The sequence below is a fragment of the Nothobranchius furzeri genome, chromosome 16 (assembly GCF_043380555.1).
Source record: "Nothobranchius furzeri strain GRZ-AD chromosome 16, NfurGRZ-RIMD1, whole genome shotgun sequence".
In the NCBI taxonomy this organism is placed as follows: domain Eukaryota; kingdom Metazoa; phylum Chordata; class Actinopteri; order Cyprinodontiformes; family Nothobranchiidae; genus Nothobranchius; species Nothobranchius furzeri.
In genome coordinates this window covers 61,469,225-61,485,766 of record NC_091756.1, presented here as the reverse complement: position 1 = coordinate 61,485,766, position 16,542 = coordinate 61,469,225, and the positions used below count along the sequence as shown (strand labels likewise).

At 42.4% G+C, this 16,542-nt stretch overlaps 1 protein-coding gene across 4 annotated transcripts in view; it reads right to left on the bottom strand.

Annotated features, from left to right (window-relative positions):
• tp63 (tumor protein p63) overlaps positions 1-16,542 on the bottom strand; it is a 53,605-nt gene that overhangs the window by 35,589 nt on the left and 1,474 nt on the right. For 3 of the 4 annotated variants that reach the window (XM_015976757.3, XM_054734589.2, XM_054734588.2), the window contains exon 1: positions 2,455-2,879. The exons of the other annotated variant lie outside the window; for it this stretch is intronic. In XM_015976757.3, the coding sequence (XP_015832243.1) occupies positions 2,455-2,507 (53 nt within the window). In that variant the 5' untranslated portion in view covers positions 2,508-2,879. Of the gene's footprint in view, positions 1-2,454; positions 2,880-16,542 lie in introns of those variants that run through there. 4 annotated transcript variants of the gene reach the window in all.

Below are 16,542 nucleotides of genomic sequence, written 5' to 3'. Positions count from 1 at the left end.
TAAAGCTACTTAATTAATGTAGGTAAATGTGAGTAATTAGTGGATCCCAGGAATGGCGTAATTGGTAGAAACGGAGTGGAATAATCATGTTTATTTATGGTGCTTTTGCATTTATACGTTCCAATTTAATCTAGAAAAACAAAGTTAAAAGTTATTGCAAAACAAAGTTTAGCAAATTATTGAAAACATATCACACCGGTCTTGCCTCATTTACATTAACGACTTAATAATAATTTAAAAAAGGTTTTTCAGTGAACCACACCTTTAAAAAACTGTAAAAAAACAATCTCTCTAAAACATGCATTTATAGAAACAAAACATAAATGTAAGGTGAACAAATGAATAGGATGTTAGTGGATTTTCAGGTAGGGATTAATGAATGAGGAGAGACAGCTGAGGCGTGGCAACACCAGCGCTTCAATCACAATTCATTCAATAGCAGAGCAAGTTAAACTGGCATTTGATTTGGGCGACCAGAGACCAGAATAACAATTAAAGTAATTTGGTTGGTAAATGTTTCTGCTCAATCCTGAACACTTCAATGTTTTTTATTTTATTTTATTAAAGTTTTAACTTTCTGCATAACACAGACTTGAAAGGTTTCCACTAGTTTCACACCAGTTTTTTTTTTTACTTTTTCCACACAAAATCACAAAACCTTAGACAATCAGCAAAATCCTGCACTATTAATGAAGGATTAAACCGTTTTTACAAGCTTGTTTTTGTCGCACAAACGTTAAAACCTTTCTTTTAGAAGTTAATTAGGGAAACCTTTACTTTTCTGCGACTCCACTTCATGGATTTGTCCCTTTTCTCGTGGCTGTTTTTCTGCTTTTGGGTGTCTGGTTACCGGGAGACCTAGCCAGAGGCAAAGGGTGTTCAGCATCCACTTAAACACAGCGCAGCGCCTCCAGACGAGACAGGAGCAGAGGTCAGCACTAAACAGGGATAGCCATTGTCTCCTGGCAGGTTGGGCACACCAACCGATGAAAATGCAATCAAAACAAACAGCCCAGGCAATCAGGGTCCTTCTCCAGTGTCATTATTAATCACTTTTCAAAGGCTTAAGGCACCCCCCCCCCCCCTATCTGTCAGCCCCCACTGCAAGAGGGCCTGCAAAACAATGAGAAAGCCCCAGAGTGATCTCCACTTCTCTAGAAGTGAAACAGTTGGGAGATTTAGCTTAAAAATAAGTTTGTGAATTATTAGACCAGAAAGAAATTGAAAATGAACTAAATGAAACAATTTAATTCAATTCAATTCAAGTTAATTTATAGGGATGCAACGATACCACTTTTTTCCAAACCGATACGATACCGATACTTTGATCTGAGTACTCGCCGATACCGATTACCAAAACCGATACTTCTACCACACAAAAAAATGCAATGATTCGGAATACAGATTTTGTTTTCTTCTCTGCTTTCAACAGGAAAAGACTGTGAGGTAGATAAAAAGTAAAATATATGAATAGAAATCATCACAAAACTAAAATATTAGGTGAACAGAAATGACAAGTTACAGTGAAGCCATTTTCAAGCAACTGCATTGGAATCGGTTCCTGGTATCGGTTAACTTTTACCGATACCGATACTGGTATCGGTATCTGTGCTGATACCGATACCAGTATTGTATCGGTGCATCCCAAATAATTTATATAGCGCCAAATACGATAAGAGTCGTCTCAAGGAACTTCACACAGTAAACATTCCAGTACAGGTCAGTTCATGAAGATAATCAGTAAAACGTTTCCTGTATAAGGAACCCAACAGAACTGATGATATAAAAACGGATTGTTCTAACTGATAACAGGCCTCATGTTCAAATGATCAAAATAGAGTAAAACAAACACTAACAAGCAACTATCAACTTAAATAATCAATAACTAAACAATTAGACGGACAGACAGACAGATGATAGATAGAGTGCTTTTATTGTGTTTAATTAGTGCTAACCTATTGCATAATTGTTTTTTTAATCAATATTCTATAATTGTTTTTTCCATCTCCATCAGTTAACACTTTTCTTTATGTACTTTGGTTTTTTTCACTCACAAACCCAATTTGTAAGAATAAATTAATCTAATTTCTGGATAAGTGTCCTAATACACCATAATATTACCATTATTGCTTTGCTAAAGCCGCAGGGCTTTAAGTTTTTAAGGGTGAAGAAATCCAGAAGTATAAACATCGAGCCAATTTCTGTCTCCTCCACATCTATTTGTTTGTTGTTGAACTGGATGGAGTTACCGTCCAAATCGTTTCATAATTAAATGCTGAGGATCCACCTGTTCTCAGGTCAGGCAGAATCAGTGTGAGGGGCAGAACAGGTCGATGTTCTTAACTACACCACATGTAAAGATAATTATTACATCAGTGATTGGTAGTTTCCATGCAGCATGTTAGACAGGAGGGCTCAAATAGCCGGTGAGATCTTGTACAAAGCAGTACTTACCTATGGAAGGGGAACTCTGGGTAGTACTGCACAGCTGTGTAAGGTGAATTCATGTTGTCATGCCACACCTCACGTTAAAATCAAAAACTGTGCTACTGTACTAAATGGAATCAACGAGAAAAGCGAAGCGTCCTTACATCAATTCATAAAAAGTCAAATCAAACTGAACCGGGCCTGGATTTAAGTGCCGGGGGAAGGGTACAGTGCAGACTAAAGGAGGTCTGGGAGATGTTTTGGATTTAGATATTTTTCTTAGGCTGCCCTACAGATAGGAGGGGCCTGGGTCAGCTCCACGACCAATCCAAGCTACAGTTGTACAGGATATCACTCGCTCCCTGTTGCTAGGATATAGATATCTAGCAACTACATTTGACCCCTGCACCCCCTCCAACTGGACACACACACACACACACACACACACACACACACACACACACACCTCCAACTGGACACACACACACACAGAGACACAGCTATCCTGAAAAGCTCCCATTGCCCTCTGTGTGTGTGTGTGTGTGTGTGTGTGTGTGTGTGTGTGTGTGTGTGTGTGTGTGTGTGTGTGTGTGTTTCTGTTCTGGTAATTCCACGCTGATTCCAACACATTTTGGGGGCAGCTGTTACATCACGCTCCTCACGCAGGTCTACAAGTGGTCAAACCCCCTCGACTTCCTCAAGTTTTCACTCCAGATGCCGGTGATTGATTGATCAGTTTTGACTAAATGAGCAAATTATTGAAAAAACCAAATCCAAGAAAAGAGACGGACATGTTATTCTGACATTTAAAAAGCTCTCTTTGACTGAGACGTCACATCTTACAAGCTGTAGGTTCATGGAGGCAATAACAGCCAAGAATGCTCTTTAAATGTGAGCGGACACCAGGAGGAGATGCAGCAGCCTCCATAAACTCTCCTTTAGGCATGCACACATATTGTGCCACATCTCAGCATTCCCTCACACTTCATCCTCCCCCTCATCCAAGAGTATGGCGATGTAAACCTAGAGGTCTTGTGTGGTTTTCAGAAATGACCAGCAGGTGAATCAGCATGCTAAAATAAAAAGCTGGGGTCATGGTGAGGGAATGATAATAAATAGATGTGGTGTATCCAGGGAACACAAACCTCTAAGCTGCTCCTTGTACTTTTAATAAAGACGTAAAGCTTCCTTCTTCCTGCCTGAAACCTGTCTGAGTGTGAGGAAACATTCTGATACCGCTGGCTTCATCACTGGGTGACAACATGACAATAATGAGGTAACATCAGTGATATTGTTGCAATACTCCATTAAGTACATCTCACCAGTACCAGGTTGTCACTGATCCAACAGGGTGTGAGAACTCCTCAGAGGTTCTGGTCCATTCTGACATGACAGCATCACAGTTACATGCATGATGTAAACTTCCAGTTTCAAACGTAAATTTCTTTTCTCGGAAAATCGGGGTAAGAGCGTTCCTGAAGCAGAATAAACTGGAAAAATGATTCACCTTTTTTCCAGATGCATGACCATAGCAGAACCCCTCAGCCAATCAGGTATGCACAACTGCACACAGAGGAATTCCTGTGCGTTATCAGGTAATGCAACACTCATGTTTTCATAGTTTATTTTGCAACCTAATAGTGAGATGATGTGGGTCTCGCTCATTACTGTAAACGCTGCAAAAATGAGGGTGTTGGGCTGTTTCGTGTTATTCTTGTAAGTGGTTGACCTTTTCAACTATATTTACATTGTTTTTTCTTAATTTCTTTTTTTTCCCCGTGTCTTGTCTGGCTGTGAAGCAAACAGAATTAATGTCTGAATGCTGGTGACAAGCCTTACAGATTTACTCTCAGGTGGAGCATCAAAGCGTCTGCTTTTAATGTCACGCCTGATACTTCAAATTTTGTTTTTATTGTTTTTTTGAATGATTTGTAATTTCGACCAGACACGGAGACAGAGGTGAAAGAGAAAGGAAGAGACAAGAGGTGGGGCGGGGGTGGGCGGGGCGGGGTGGGGGGTGTTTCCACAAAAATAAACAATCAATGATGAACAAGAGTCTGCTTCTAGACCTGCAGAAGGAGAGGAGAAAAGAAAAAGAAAGGGGACACACAACAATACATCAGGAGCAAGCCATCACTGTGTCAACGTGATGAATATAAAATCAACCTTGTTTTACTGAACAATCACGATAATAAATCACAGTGCATTTAGTGCCAACCACAGCCTTAAGACATGTGTTGAACGTGCCCAAGCCCATACTTATGAGAGCACCATGTGAGCACCTGTGTGTGTACACGTGCTTGTTTATGTAAGGTTTCTCTATAGGAGCGTCCAATAGAGAGTGTGCGGGACCACAGATCTGCCCCCCAAAGATGTGTAGGAGATGGAGGGAGCTCCAAGTCCCCGAGATCCAGGAGCTGCCCAAGAGCACAGGGACCCCAGGGAGACTGCAACCAGAAAAGCCCCCGCCCCCCTCGAGAGGCACAGAGGATCGCCCCAGGGGGGGTCACAACCAGCAGCCGGCAGAGTCCCAGGAGATATCAGCGGCAAGCCCACAGCCTCCCACCCCCTAGCCGGCCGAGCCCGGAACCCAGCGACCCGGGACCTAGGGGCGACCACCCCCCGCCAGGAACCAGCAGAGCCCAGGGACCCAGACCCCACCAGGCAGCCACCGGGATTGATCAGGCAGACGCCAAAAATCTTAAACCCCCTGACCCGGGAGCCACGAACACTCAGGCAGACCAAGGCACCACACTCCACACCAGGTGTGGCAGGGGGAGGGGAGACGAAGATGTATAGCAGCAAAAGAAGTCCCAGAAGAGGGGAGGAGTCAAAGGCCCCACCTGACATATAAAGTCATACACAAACACAGTCACACACTCCCTCTCTCATGCTCACACATACACATACAACCCAAGACTTACAAAAATGCACGCCTAACCCTTCTGCTGGGGTGCTGATGAGCAGGCTCCCCCGCCCAACGCTGTTTATATTGTTTTCTTGTGCATTTTAATGTCACCCAAAAATAAACAAAAAACCAATTATACGATCCAATGTGAAATAGCTAAATTCTAGAAATATTTACAATACTTTTGTTCATGCTGATTTTTTTTCTGTGAAAGACAAAAAACACACCAGAGAAAATGAAAACCTGGCAGACAAGTCTGATGTGAGGAAAATTAAATTTACATGACCAACTACTTGCTTGAATAGAGCAGTGCTAACTGGCATGAACAAATGTAATCAGATTTTCTTGCACATATCCATGAAATGAGTGACATCATGGGACAGGCAGCTGGCCTTTAGCTTGTAGACAGAGGTACGGATCACATGTTTAGCAGTCATGAACTTCCCAAGTGGTTGGGATACTGTACACAGGGGTGCTTCCAGAAAGTTTTCAAAAGGGGGCCAGATGAGGCCACCCGATGGCATGCCTGAACCAAAATCCACGACAGCATTTCAGGAGATTTATTATGCTGCTCTTAATGAGTGTTGCAGTAGGATTTAGAGGATGCCTACTTGTATCTGAGCCAGCTCCAAAATGCCGGAAGGACACAGTTGGCTGGAGAGCTAGAAAGAGATGTGATTCACAAGAAGGTGTTACGTGTTGGAAAAAATAAATATGAACTCTCTACAAAAATCCACAACATAAACCCAAAGAAAGGGAGGACAAGTTAAACCGTGAGAGGTGATTACCGAACAAGGAGCAGGAAAGCTAACGAGCTGGCGGGACACAGGCGTGACGAGCTGAGGCTACATGCACTTTCTTGGAAGACGGAACTTTGGAGAGATGGAACACACACACACACACACACACGCACGCACGCACGCACGCACACACACACACACACACACACACACACACACACGCACACACACACACACACACACACACACACACACACACACACGCACGCACGCACGCACGCACGCACGCACGCACGCACGCACACACAGAAGTGCATGCTATTACAAATATGAACAATATTTCATAGTTTCTATCCCATTTATCCTTGTAGATTTGTGTCTTTTTTATTATTATTATGATGACCTCACTGTTTTGCACTGCTTGTGTGTTTGTGGTCTGTTGTGTACTGATGCTACTCAGGGGGAATATCCCACATCCATCTTGCTACAGATTACCGGTACAACTGCTCTGGTGTATTACGGCACCCAGATCAACCTTCCTGTCTGCTTCAACTGCCCGGACAGGACAGGTTTAGCAAAAGATGGAATTCTGATGAAGTCAGAACCGATCTTGTTCCCGTTAGCTGATGGGCTCAGTGACCAGGCCACGTGCTGTCAGCAACTCAAGCTGATAAAATGCACGTTTTTCCTAAACTTCTTCTAATGTCTTTACTATCAGCGGCTGGACAGTAAACTATGTGTGACTGAATAACTCACATACAATCACACCGAAGTAAATAAAATGATTATTACTGCAGCTAGGTGATAATGAGGTAGACAAACGGAGTTTCATGGTCACAGCTGGACAGGAATCTTGGCCTTTCTAAGTTGAAAGGCTTTCCATTTCGTATATTTCCAACATAGAATTCAAATTAAGAACTGAACAAAACAATGGACAGGGAGCAAGACATGTAAATGATAAAAGAACCAAATCGTATAACGAACAAAACACACAGACTTCCACCATCCCAGATGTGTGAATGCTGCAGCAGCTGTGCTTCACGGCTACTGTGTAAAAACTACCAGCTGTTGTAAATCAGCTGCTCGGATGAGAACGAGGTCCGTCACTGATGACAGAAACACAACTACAATAAAAACCCACATGTAAGACTGGCTGGGAACCATTCTATCGTTTTTACCACTAATTCTCCATCATAACTCTTTTGGCTGCATCTACCTCTCAACACAACAAGGGCAAACTGACCTCAAGATGTCATTAAATCCGATATTTATAATGACATCTGAAACCCTTACGTCATTAATTACTCCAAAGCTCAGATGTTGTGAACCAGTCACTGAAGCCATATTACTTCATTTGAGATGCATGTGAATGTTTATGAGCTGGCAGCTACATCAGCGACCTCTTTGGGACTGTCATCAGCAGGAGCTCACGCACGTCTAACGCGGTTATTATTCTCACAAGACTGCTCAGAGTGCTAAGCCTGCTCTAATCTGCTGTTGAATCTGTTGTCACAAACATGGAGTCTGGGTGACTGCAGAGCCCAGAATCTCCTTAATTCAGTCCGGAGCGCTCATTGTCCTGACTCCTCAGTAAGGTCGAGAGTTTTCGTCCCGGATGCCAACGAGCAGTTGGTGGAGCAGCTGATGAAGTAGCCCTGACGTTTCGGAGCACTGTGGAGAGCCGAGTTATCCGTGTCAGTCACATCCACCACACGGTGGCTTGCCACTCTCACACTGATGGGGGGGGGGGGGGTGAGCATACTTTTGCGCGCCTGTGTGTGTATTCCAGTTGGTGACTAATGCAGGGGAAATCCAGATGAGTCAAAACTACCAGTGTCCAATGCAATGTCCGAGAGGCAACAATTTACAGCCTAAGCACTAAACTGCCTGGCAACTTATTGTCCGCAACATCCCATTTAGGAAAACTTCTATTACAAACTGACTTTACTGCAGCCATGGCCAACATATTTGTGAATGACAGATTTTTCTTTCTTTGTTTTTGTCAATTTCTGCATGGTTGTTTTTTCTTGATCAGTTTTGATATCCGCACTGATCCTGATCCAGACCGGCGGCAACACCTTCTGAACAGTTCTTAAATGATCAATGCGTGTGGTTTGGACTTTCAAAGACAAGAACCAAAAGAATCTTCATCTTTGGATGTGTGAACCACTTGGTTCTGACTTTAGCCTTATGGCTCAATCTTTCATCAAGCTGGAAAATACATTTATCACCAAACAGCTCTAAGCTGGTTTAGAGGAGTTCCTCTTGGAAGCTACTAAGGTACAATTCTTTTTTCACGGCTGTGTTCTGAGGCTAAACTCAGAATAAGTCCATTCACTTGGCTTCACGCATGAGGTCCAAGTCTGGAGATGAAGCAATGTCCAAATGTTAAGATTCAGAAATTATTATAAAGGAATTATTTAAAAGAAGTATAAGCAAAGTAAAAAGAATGGTACTTTGGTAATTGTCAAGGTTGGGTAATTATTACATGTGATCTGTTGAAGCTGGGTATACTGGTTTTTCTGGAGCAGAAAATATCACAAAATACTTTCAACAATAATTTGACTCCTTATGTAAACAATTATGGGCTGCATGGTGGCGCAGTGGTTAGCACTGTTGCCTCGCAGCACGAAGGTTGCAGGATCGAAACTCGGCCGCGGCCTTTCTGCGTGGAGTTGCGTGTTCTCCCCATGCGTGCGTGGGTTACCTCCGGGTACTCCGGTTCCCCCACAGATCACAACATTCCCTGCAGGTTATAAATTGTAAGTCGCTTTGGATAAAAGCATCTGCTAAATAAATAAACATAATTATATTTATGTATATACTTTGAATATTGTTTTATAAAAGCTATGAATTAATGACAAAAGAGAATTTACAATAAAGGGCTGGGATTAAAACGTTGGTGCTTCTTCCCACTCCTTTTTGACATGGACTTATAACAATGATGGTATTTATTGTATATATTATGAATTAGTTAAATTCTTCATTTTTTTTTGTTTCTTGTTTTGAGAGTGTGTTTTGTTGTTTTTTAATACAATTACATTACTATATGTGCTGGAATATTTTTAATTTTTCCATGATAAAAAATAAATAAATAAAATAAATAAATAAAGATGGTTTACTGTCTAAATAAATAAAATAAATAAAGATGGTTTACTGTTGATGTCTTAAGACTGATGGTGGCACACATCCTTTCTCTTCCCTACATTGCCTTCCTCAGACAATGAGAATGGTGTTCTAGTCTTCAGCAGTCCAATCCCTGGACCTTCAGCAGAATATCCCTTCTTTTCTGATAGTTTTTCTGTAGAGAGGGGGCTTCTTTGCTGCCACTACTAACACTAGGCCATCTTCCAAAAGTCTTCTCACAGTGCTGCAGATGCACTCACACCACCATGTTGCCAATATCTAACTACCTCTGCACTGCCAGTGCTTTGATCCCACAGCTGGATAAACTTTAGGAGATGGTCTTGGTGCTGCTCGACATTCTCCGGTAATTTAAACACTTCTTTGCAAATGCAGTGAAAATGGTTTCTGTGAGCATTTTAATAGAAATTACGGATTTTGTAAATAATCTCAATTCATCAGATCACTCTTTAGAAATATCTGCAGTTTCATGCAGAAAACATCGTCTTTGGCCACAGTTCAATAACAGGAGGAAGCACAAAAAACTTGTAAGTGAAGTACGGCAACAGCTCACGTGCAACAGCAAAATAAATAAAAACATGTTTACGGTTTAGAATGCATTCACTTCCTGAAACGTGAAATGGTTTACTCTCATTCAACCAGACCTGCACTTCTAACGGCACAAAACTCAAAATGTCAAAGCGTTTCCATGTGACCAGTAAAACCAGTTCTTCCATTTATTCGCTGATTCATGTTTTCAGACTCCCAAACAATTATAGATGCTTTCCCACGATAAGACGTGATTTTTTTTCTAATTAAACGGGTCTTTCGTCACAGGATTTTGTTGTGAATATTTATTTTCCCAGCAGCAAAAAAATAAAAAAGGTTAAGTGCCAAAGTCAAATAATCCATCCAGTTCAGTTACCGTCAGTTAGAAAACCTGAAATGTTTCTTAGATCTTTAGAATTAATTCTTTCACATGTAATGATTGATTAGCCTTAAAATAATCAGTGAATTAAAAAATAAGTATTTAATGTACAGGGAGTGCAGAATTATCAGGCAAATGAGTATTTTGTCCACATCATCCTCTTCATGCATGTTGTCTTACTCCAAGCTGTATAGGCTGGAAAGCCTACTACCAGTTAAGCATATTAGGTGATGTGCATCTCTGTAATGAGAAGGGGTGTGGTCTAATGACATCAACACCCTATATCAGGTGTGCAGAATTAGTAGGCAACTTCCTTTCCTTTGGCAAAATGGGTCAAAAGAAGGACTTGACAGGCTCAGAAAGGTCAAACATAGTGAGATATCTTGCAGAGGGATGCAGCAGTCTTAAAACTGCAAAGCTTCTGAAGCGTGATCATCGAACAATCAAGCGTTTCATTCAAAATAGTCAACAGGGTCGCAAGAAGCGTGTGGACAAACCAAGGCGCAGAATAACTGCCCATGAAGTGAGAAAAGTCAAGCGTGCAGCTGCCAAGATGCCACTTGCCACCAGTTTGGCCATATTTCAGAGCTGCAACATCACTGGAGTGCCCAAAAGCACAAGGTGTGCAATACTCAGAGACATGGCCAAGGTAAGAAAGGCTGAAAGACGACCACCACTGAACAAGACACACAAGCTGAAACATCAAGACTGGGCCAGGAAATACCTCAGGACTGATGTTTCTAAGGTTTTATGGACTGATGAAATGAGAGTGAGTCTTGATGGGCCAGATGGATGGGCCCGTGGCTGGACTGGTAAAGGGCAGAGAGCTCCAGTCCCACTCAGACGCCAGCAAGGTGGAGGTGGAGTACTGGTTTGGGCTGGTGTCATCAAAGATGAGCTTGTGGGGCCTTTTCGGGTTGAGGATGGAGTCCAGCTCAACTCCCAGTCCTACTGCCAGTTTCTGGAAGACACCTTCTCCAAGCAGTGGTACAGGAAGAAGTCTGCATCCTTCAAGAAAAACATGATTTTCATGCAGGACAATGCTCCATCACACGCGTCCAAGTACTCCACAGCGTGGCTGGCAAGAAAGGGTATAAAAGAAGAAAAACTAATGACATGGCCTCCTTGTTCACCTGATCTGAACCCCATTGAGAACCTGTGGTCCATCATCACATGTGAGATTTACAAGGAGGGAAAACGGTACACCTCTCTGAACCGTGTCTGGGAGGCTGTGGTTGCTGCTGCGCGCAATGTTGATGGTGAACAGATCAAAACACTGACAGAAGCCATGGATGGCAGGCTTTTGAGTGTCCTTGCAAAGAAAGGTGGCTATACTGGTCGGTGGACCCTCTGACTGTTGGTCTTGCCGAACCACTGCACTTCCCTGGGTCCTCCATTCGTTACACACTCACGTATTTAGCAACAGAACACCACTGGTGAGAGAGGGTCTCCGCTCAATAATATCAGAGGAGGAGAAACAGCCGGCTGCTACCACTTTAACCTTCGGACAAACTACCAGAGTCCCAAAAAGGAAAAAAAAATCCCCACACCATTGTCATAAACAACAAAAGACGTTTGGACCCAGAAAATGGTGACCGGTGTTCAGCACTATCTCGTTTCCTGTGGCACTGCAGGTTTCCAGTTCCGGTGGATGCAGATCCAGGGAAGATACCCAAGGGGAGGGGTAAGTGTTTTGTGACCGTATTTACAGAGAAGTTGTTGCACCTTTAATTACATCCAAACAGGTGCTTTACAGAAACACTCACCCCCTCAGAGCTGTCATGACTAAACGCTCTATAAAACTATAAAACTATCCACGGTGGACAGGCTGACTTTTGGCTGGCTCAGCAGGAGCTGGTGGTGGCTGAGGAGAGGAGGGTCTGGGCTTCTTTACTAGGGCTGCTAAACTGAAGCAGGTGATTTCAGGTAAATCCAGGCCTGATTACAGCCGGTGCTTTAGATGTAAAAAATCATTTTAATGGAAACTGTCTGACAACACGATGAAAAGGCTAATAAAAGAACCCCGAACAACATCTAAAGCAATGCAGCTAAAGGTTATTTTCACAGTTCGTGGCTATCGATAACTAAATGCCCCTCTGGGAGACCTCCAACACCAAATCCTCGTTGGGCTAAAACGAACACACAGACCCGTTTAACATTAGTCAAATGAAACAATATCGACAACCACCAGACTTTTAGGAAAGTATTCTGTGGAGTGATCAGGCACACGTGTGTGTCCTGTCACATCTGGTATAAATCTAGCGCTGCATTAAAAAACACACAAAAAAACCCCATCACACCTACAGTCAAACGTGGTGGTGGTAGTGTGATGGTCTGGGCCAGCTTTGCTGTTGCAGAACCCGGACCACTTGTTGATCAGATGGAACCGTGAGTTCTGCTCTCTTTTACATCAACAAGCCGTTTATGCTGGAAAACCCTCCAATAACTCTGTAGAGAAAAGTGGGACAAACATTTCTCCACAGCTATGAGAGCGACTCATTACCAGTTATCACCGCAGCTCAGTTGCAGTTCTAGTCAGCCATTCTTTCACATCTACTTGTTGATTTTAGACAGTGATTATTTCAAATAGGAGCATGTTGATTTAGTCATATTTTCTCTCCTTGTTAAGAAATCTATGGTTTAAGGACACTCATGGATCTGGTGACTATAATCATAATGCAGAAAAGGGCTGTTAGACTAATAAATCAGGAGGGGTATAGGGCTCACACAAACGCACTCTTTATTAAGACGCAAGCTTTAAAATTCCAGGACCTGGTCAAGTTTAAAACTGTGCAATTAATATATAAGGTAAGGAAAGGGATGCTCCCAATTGAAATAAGTAAATGGTTCTTAGAAAGAGAAGGGAGGTATAATTTTAGAGGGAAGTGGAATTTAAAAGTACAAAGAGTAAGAACAACATTGAAAAGGATGTCTATTTCGATAGCGGGCGTTAAATTCTGGAATGAGTTAACAGAAGAAATAAAGGATAGTAGTAATGTAAACCAGTTTAAAATAAAACTAAAAAAAAAAAAGAAATGTTAAATAAGTATAAGAATGAAGAAAATGAAATTAACCCAGGACGGCATGCAAACTGATGTTTAATCTCTTCTACAAATTAGAAAATCTAAATATAGTTCTAGTTGAACATGAGAATTTAATTAATTTATTATTATTGTTATTTTTTTTTTGTTTTTTTTTTGAAGGCATTGTAACTGTTTTGTTGTTTAAATTTTTATGATGAGGATGTAAACCTGAGGGGGTAGGGCTAAATAAGTATACACTTCTCCCTACTCCTTTTCAAACAAATGCGTGGAATGATTTTATGAAATGTTGGTGAATGTATATGTTTGAAATAAAGTGAACTGAACTGAACTGATCTGGTGAGATTAGCTCTGATGCAGAAATGTGACTCTGATCTGAAACCTTTAACTGAGACAGAAAAGCTCAAACAGGAAAAACTCTGCAAGGCCGTGAACACGTTTTCATTAAACAGTGGATGAAATAAATGGGACACTGTTTGTTGCAAAACTATCTGCAGACTTCCCAAAATGAATCAGTTTTCTCCTCAAACGTAAACTGGAAAAGCAGGAGACTACAGAAACAAAAGGAAAACCAGAAACTGTGGATTAAAACCTGCTTGAGTTCAGACGAGTTCTACTGGATCGCTCCTCTCTTTTCTCAGGGACACAGAATCCCTGAGCCAACTGCAGCCGAGCACCTTTCGTAAACACAATCAAAGCTCTCCACCAACAGGTTGCAGATCTGAGAAGCGGATCAACCAGTGAACCGCTAAACATCAATCACAGCTAATCCGGCACTAAATCTGTCTTTGCTGCCTTTTGATGTGAGTCAACATCACTGTTAGCAAAGTGCGGTGCTAATAATTTCCCATTTACAACAGAGAAATGAGCCGAGACGCAGGCAAGGGTGAACTGAAGCCAGATCAAATGACCCCACAATCAATCAGATGAAGATCTGGTGACAGAAGCATTTTTTAATTCTAGAATAAACGTGCGTCAGATGAAAACTTTATTCTAATAATTCATAAACAGTAAATGAATTACTGTTAGATGCCGGTGATCTTGTCGTGTGTACTGTTCAGGCGCTCGAGGGTGATGATGTTTTACACCGAAAGAGCAGGTGCTGCCGGGACCTGCTTCAGCACTTCTCTGAGGTAATGCAATATTCTTTCATATTCTAACTTTCAGAAATATAGTCCATGATGTAAAAGTTGTGGACTTGTGTTTAGGAACCACACCGCCGGTCTCCCGGCAACAGGTTGACAAGTGTGATTGGTCTGCCCCTCAACCTATTAAAAAGCATGTATGCGTAGAACATAATGATGCTTGCACTCGTCCACATGTAATCTAAGTGAGCGGGTAAAGTGTCCTTTGTCACTGGATACTCTTTAAAAATAAAACAAGCTGTCGCTGTGCCGGGACGCTTGAATGAAAGTGGATCTTTCAGAGGCATTTCTTAGAGTCTCAGATGGATATAGATCGTCTGCAGCATACTGCAGCTATCAAACAATTACACGTTCAACGTGCTGACCGCGGCATCAACCTCGATGCCAGAAAGTGATCCATCTCCTAAAGACGAGTTCATCTTCTCACTTTTACAGAAGAAAACAGCTCTCGTATCCACGTCAGCTCCATTTCATACAGCAGCATGCGGTACAAGCTTGGTTCCATCCACACTGAACTCGCTGTTAAATTCCCATCATGAGTCACTCTCAATAAAAAGTCCTGGCACTCAGCGTTGGACAATGACCTTGGGTTTCTCTAGGTTCTCATTCTTCTTTTGCTGACATGAGGTCAGCTCAAGTGCAGAACCATGAAATCCTTTTCTCTCATAAATTAGTCGACTGAACTTTCACTGCTCCAGCCACATCTGAAAGCGGATACTCTCCCAGTGAGAGGTAGCGGGAAGGGAATGTTTGCAGTGTCAGGTAGACCAGGCACCAGCGAGATAATGTCACACATTAATCTCCGTTAGCGAGGGGGTTTGTGATCATGCATCCGTTAAGTTGTCACGGTATGGCTGTGAGAGTTTGTGTGAAACAGACATAGCCATACCCAGAAGGCCCGCTCTCGTCTTACTCTGAGTATATCCGTACGCGATGCGTCGGTCCGCTGCCAAACCACGCCACCGCAGCTAAACGTCTTCGCAGCAGGCGGTGTGCTGTGGTGGCTTCAAGGTACAGATGCTGATGAAGGAGAAGGGATCTGCGCATCTGACAAGTTCATATATGACCTTCGTTTGCAGACGGTGTCAGTGTCCACCTCCAGCTTCACATCACCTCACGAAAGTGGAGTCCGAGTCGGGCCGTGTGAGGGACCCCTGGCACAGCAACCTCCAGATGGGTTGCTAATCCTTTTTGTTCGGCGGGTTTAGCAACAACATAAATGTGGTGGACATGGACAGGACATTAGGAAATGTAGCCTTTGCTGCAATAGTCCACATAACCATCGGTGACTATGTAATTTAATAATATAAGTGCACCAGTTTAGCAAACAAACAACTTGACTGACTCTAGATAAAATAGGATGGAGTGACATTGCTACTAAAAGCAGAAATGTGGCTACTGAGACATAAAAAACACTATTTGCTGTGGCCACACAGGACATTCTAGTTCATTTAGAAAAGGTAATTTTTTCTGATTAATTATATATTTTTATGCAGAATGAGCTGGTTGGAGTACGGCGTGTGTTGAACAATCACAGCCTTATCGAGTACAGCCAACAAAAATGAATCTCCCTGCTGATTTAGCCAATGCTGGTCACTTATTCAGACAGGTGGTTAAATATAGACCTAAAGGATCATCAAGTCTCTGATGGTCACTCGCGTGTTAACATTCAGTGCCAAACAAATACGAGTGTGTGTCCCTTGTGCTGCATAGTTCTGGAAACACAAGTTTCCTTTTTATTGAGTGTTTTTAGTGGCTGAAGGTGGCTTACTGCCTTTGTGTGTTTACCTGCAATCTTATCATCAATCATCTTCTTCCCATTATCCAAGTGTTTGTGCCGCAGTAGCAAATGAATGATTTCTATTCTATTCTATTCTTTTGTGATCCACCACTTATCTGGGTCCTGGCCATCAGTGCAACAGCACTAGTAAGGAAGATTACTTCCCTCCACCCTGCTAAGGTGTTCTCAGGTAAGCCTGGAGACATTTCTGTCACCATGTTCTAGTCACCATGTTCTAGTCACCATGTTCTAGTGCATCCTCCTGGAACGACCTGTCTGAAACATCTCTGTTAACCATATTTCCATAAGTCCAACACACCCCAGCCGGCTCCTGTTCACATGGAAGACCAGCGGCTCTACTGAGAACTCCTCTTGGACGCTTGTCAAGCTCCACACTAGTTTTACTCCAAAGGGACACTTTGGGACAACTCCTTCACTTTCCAACAACCT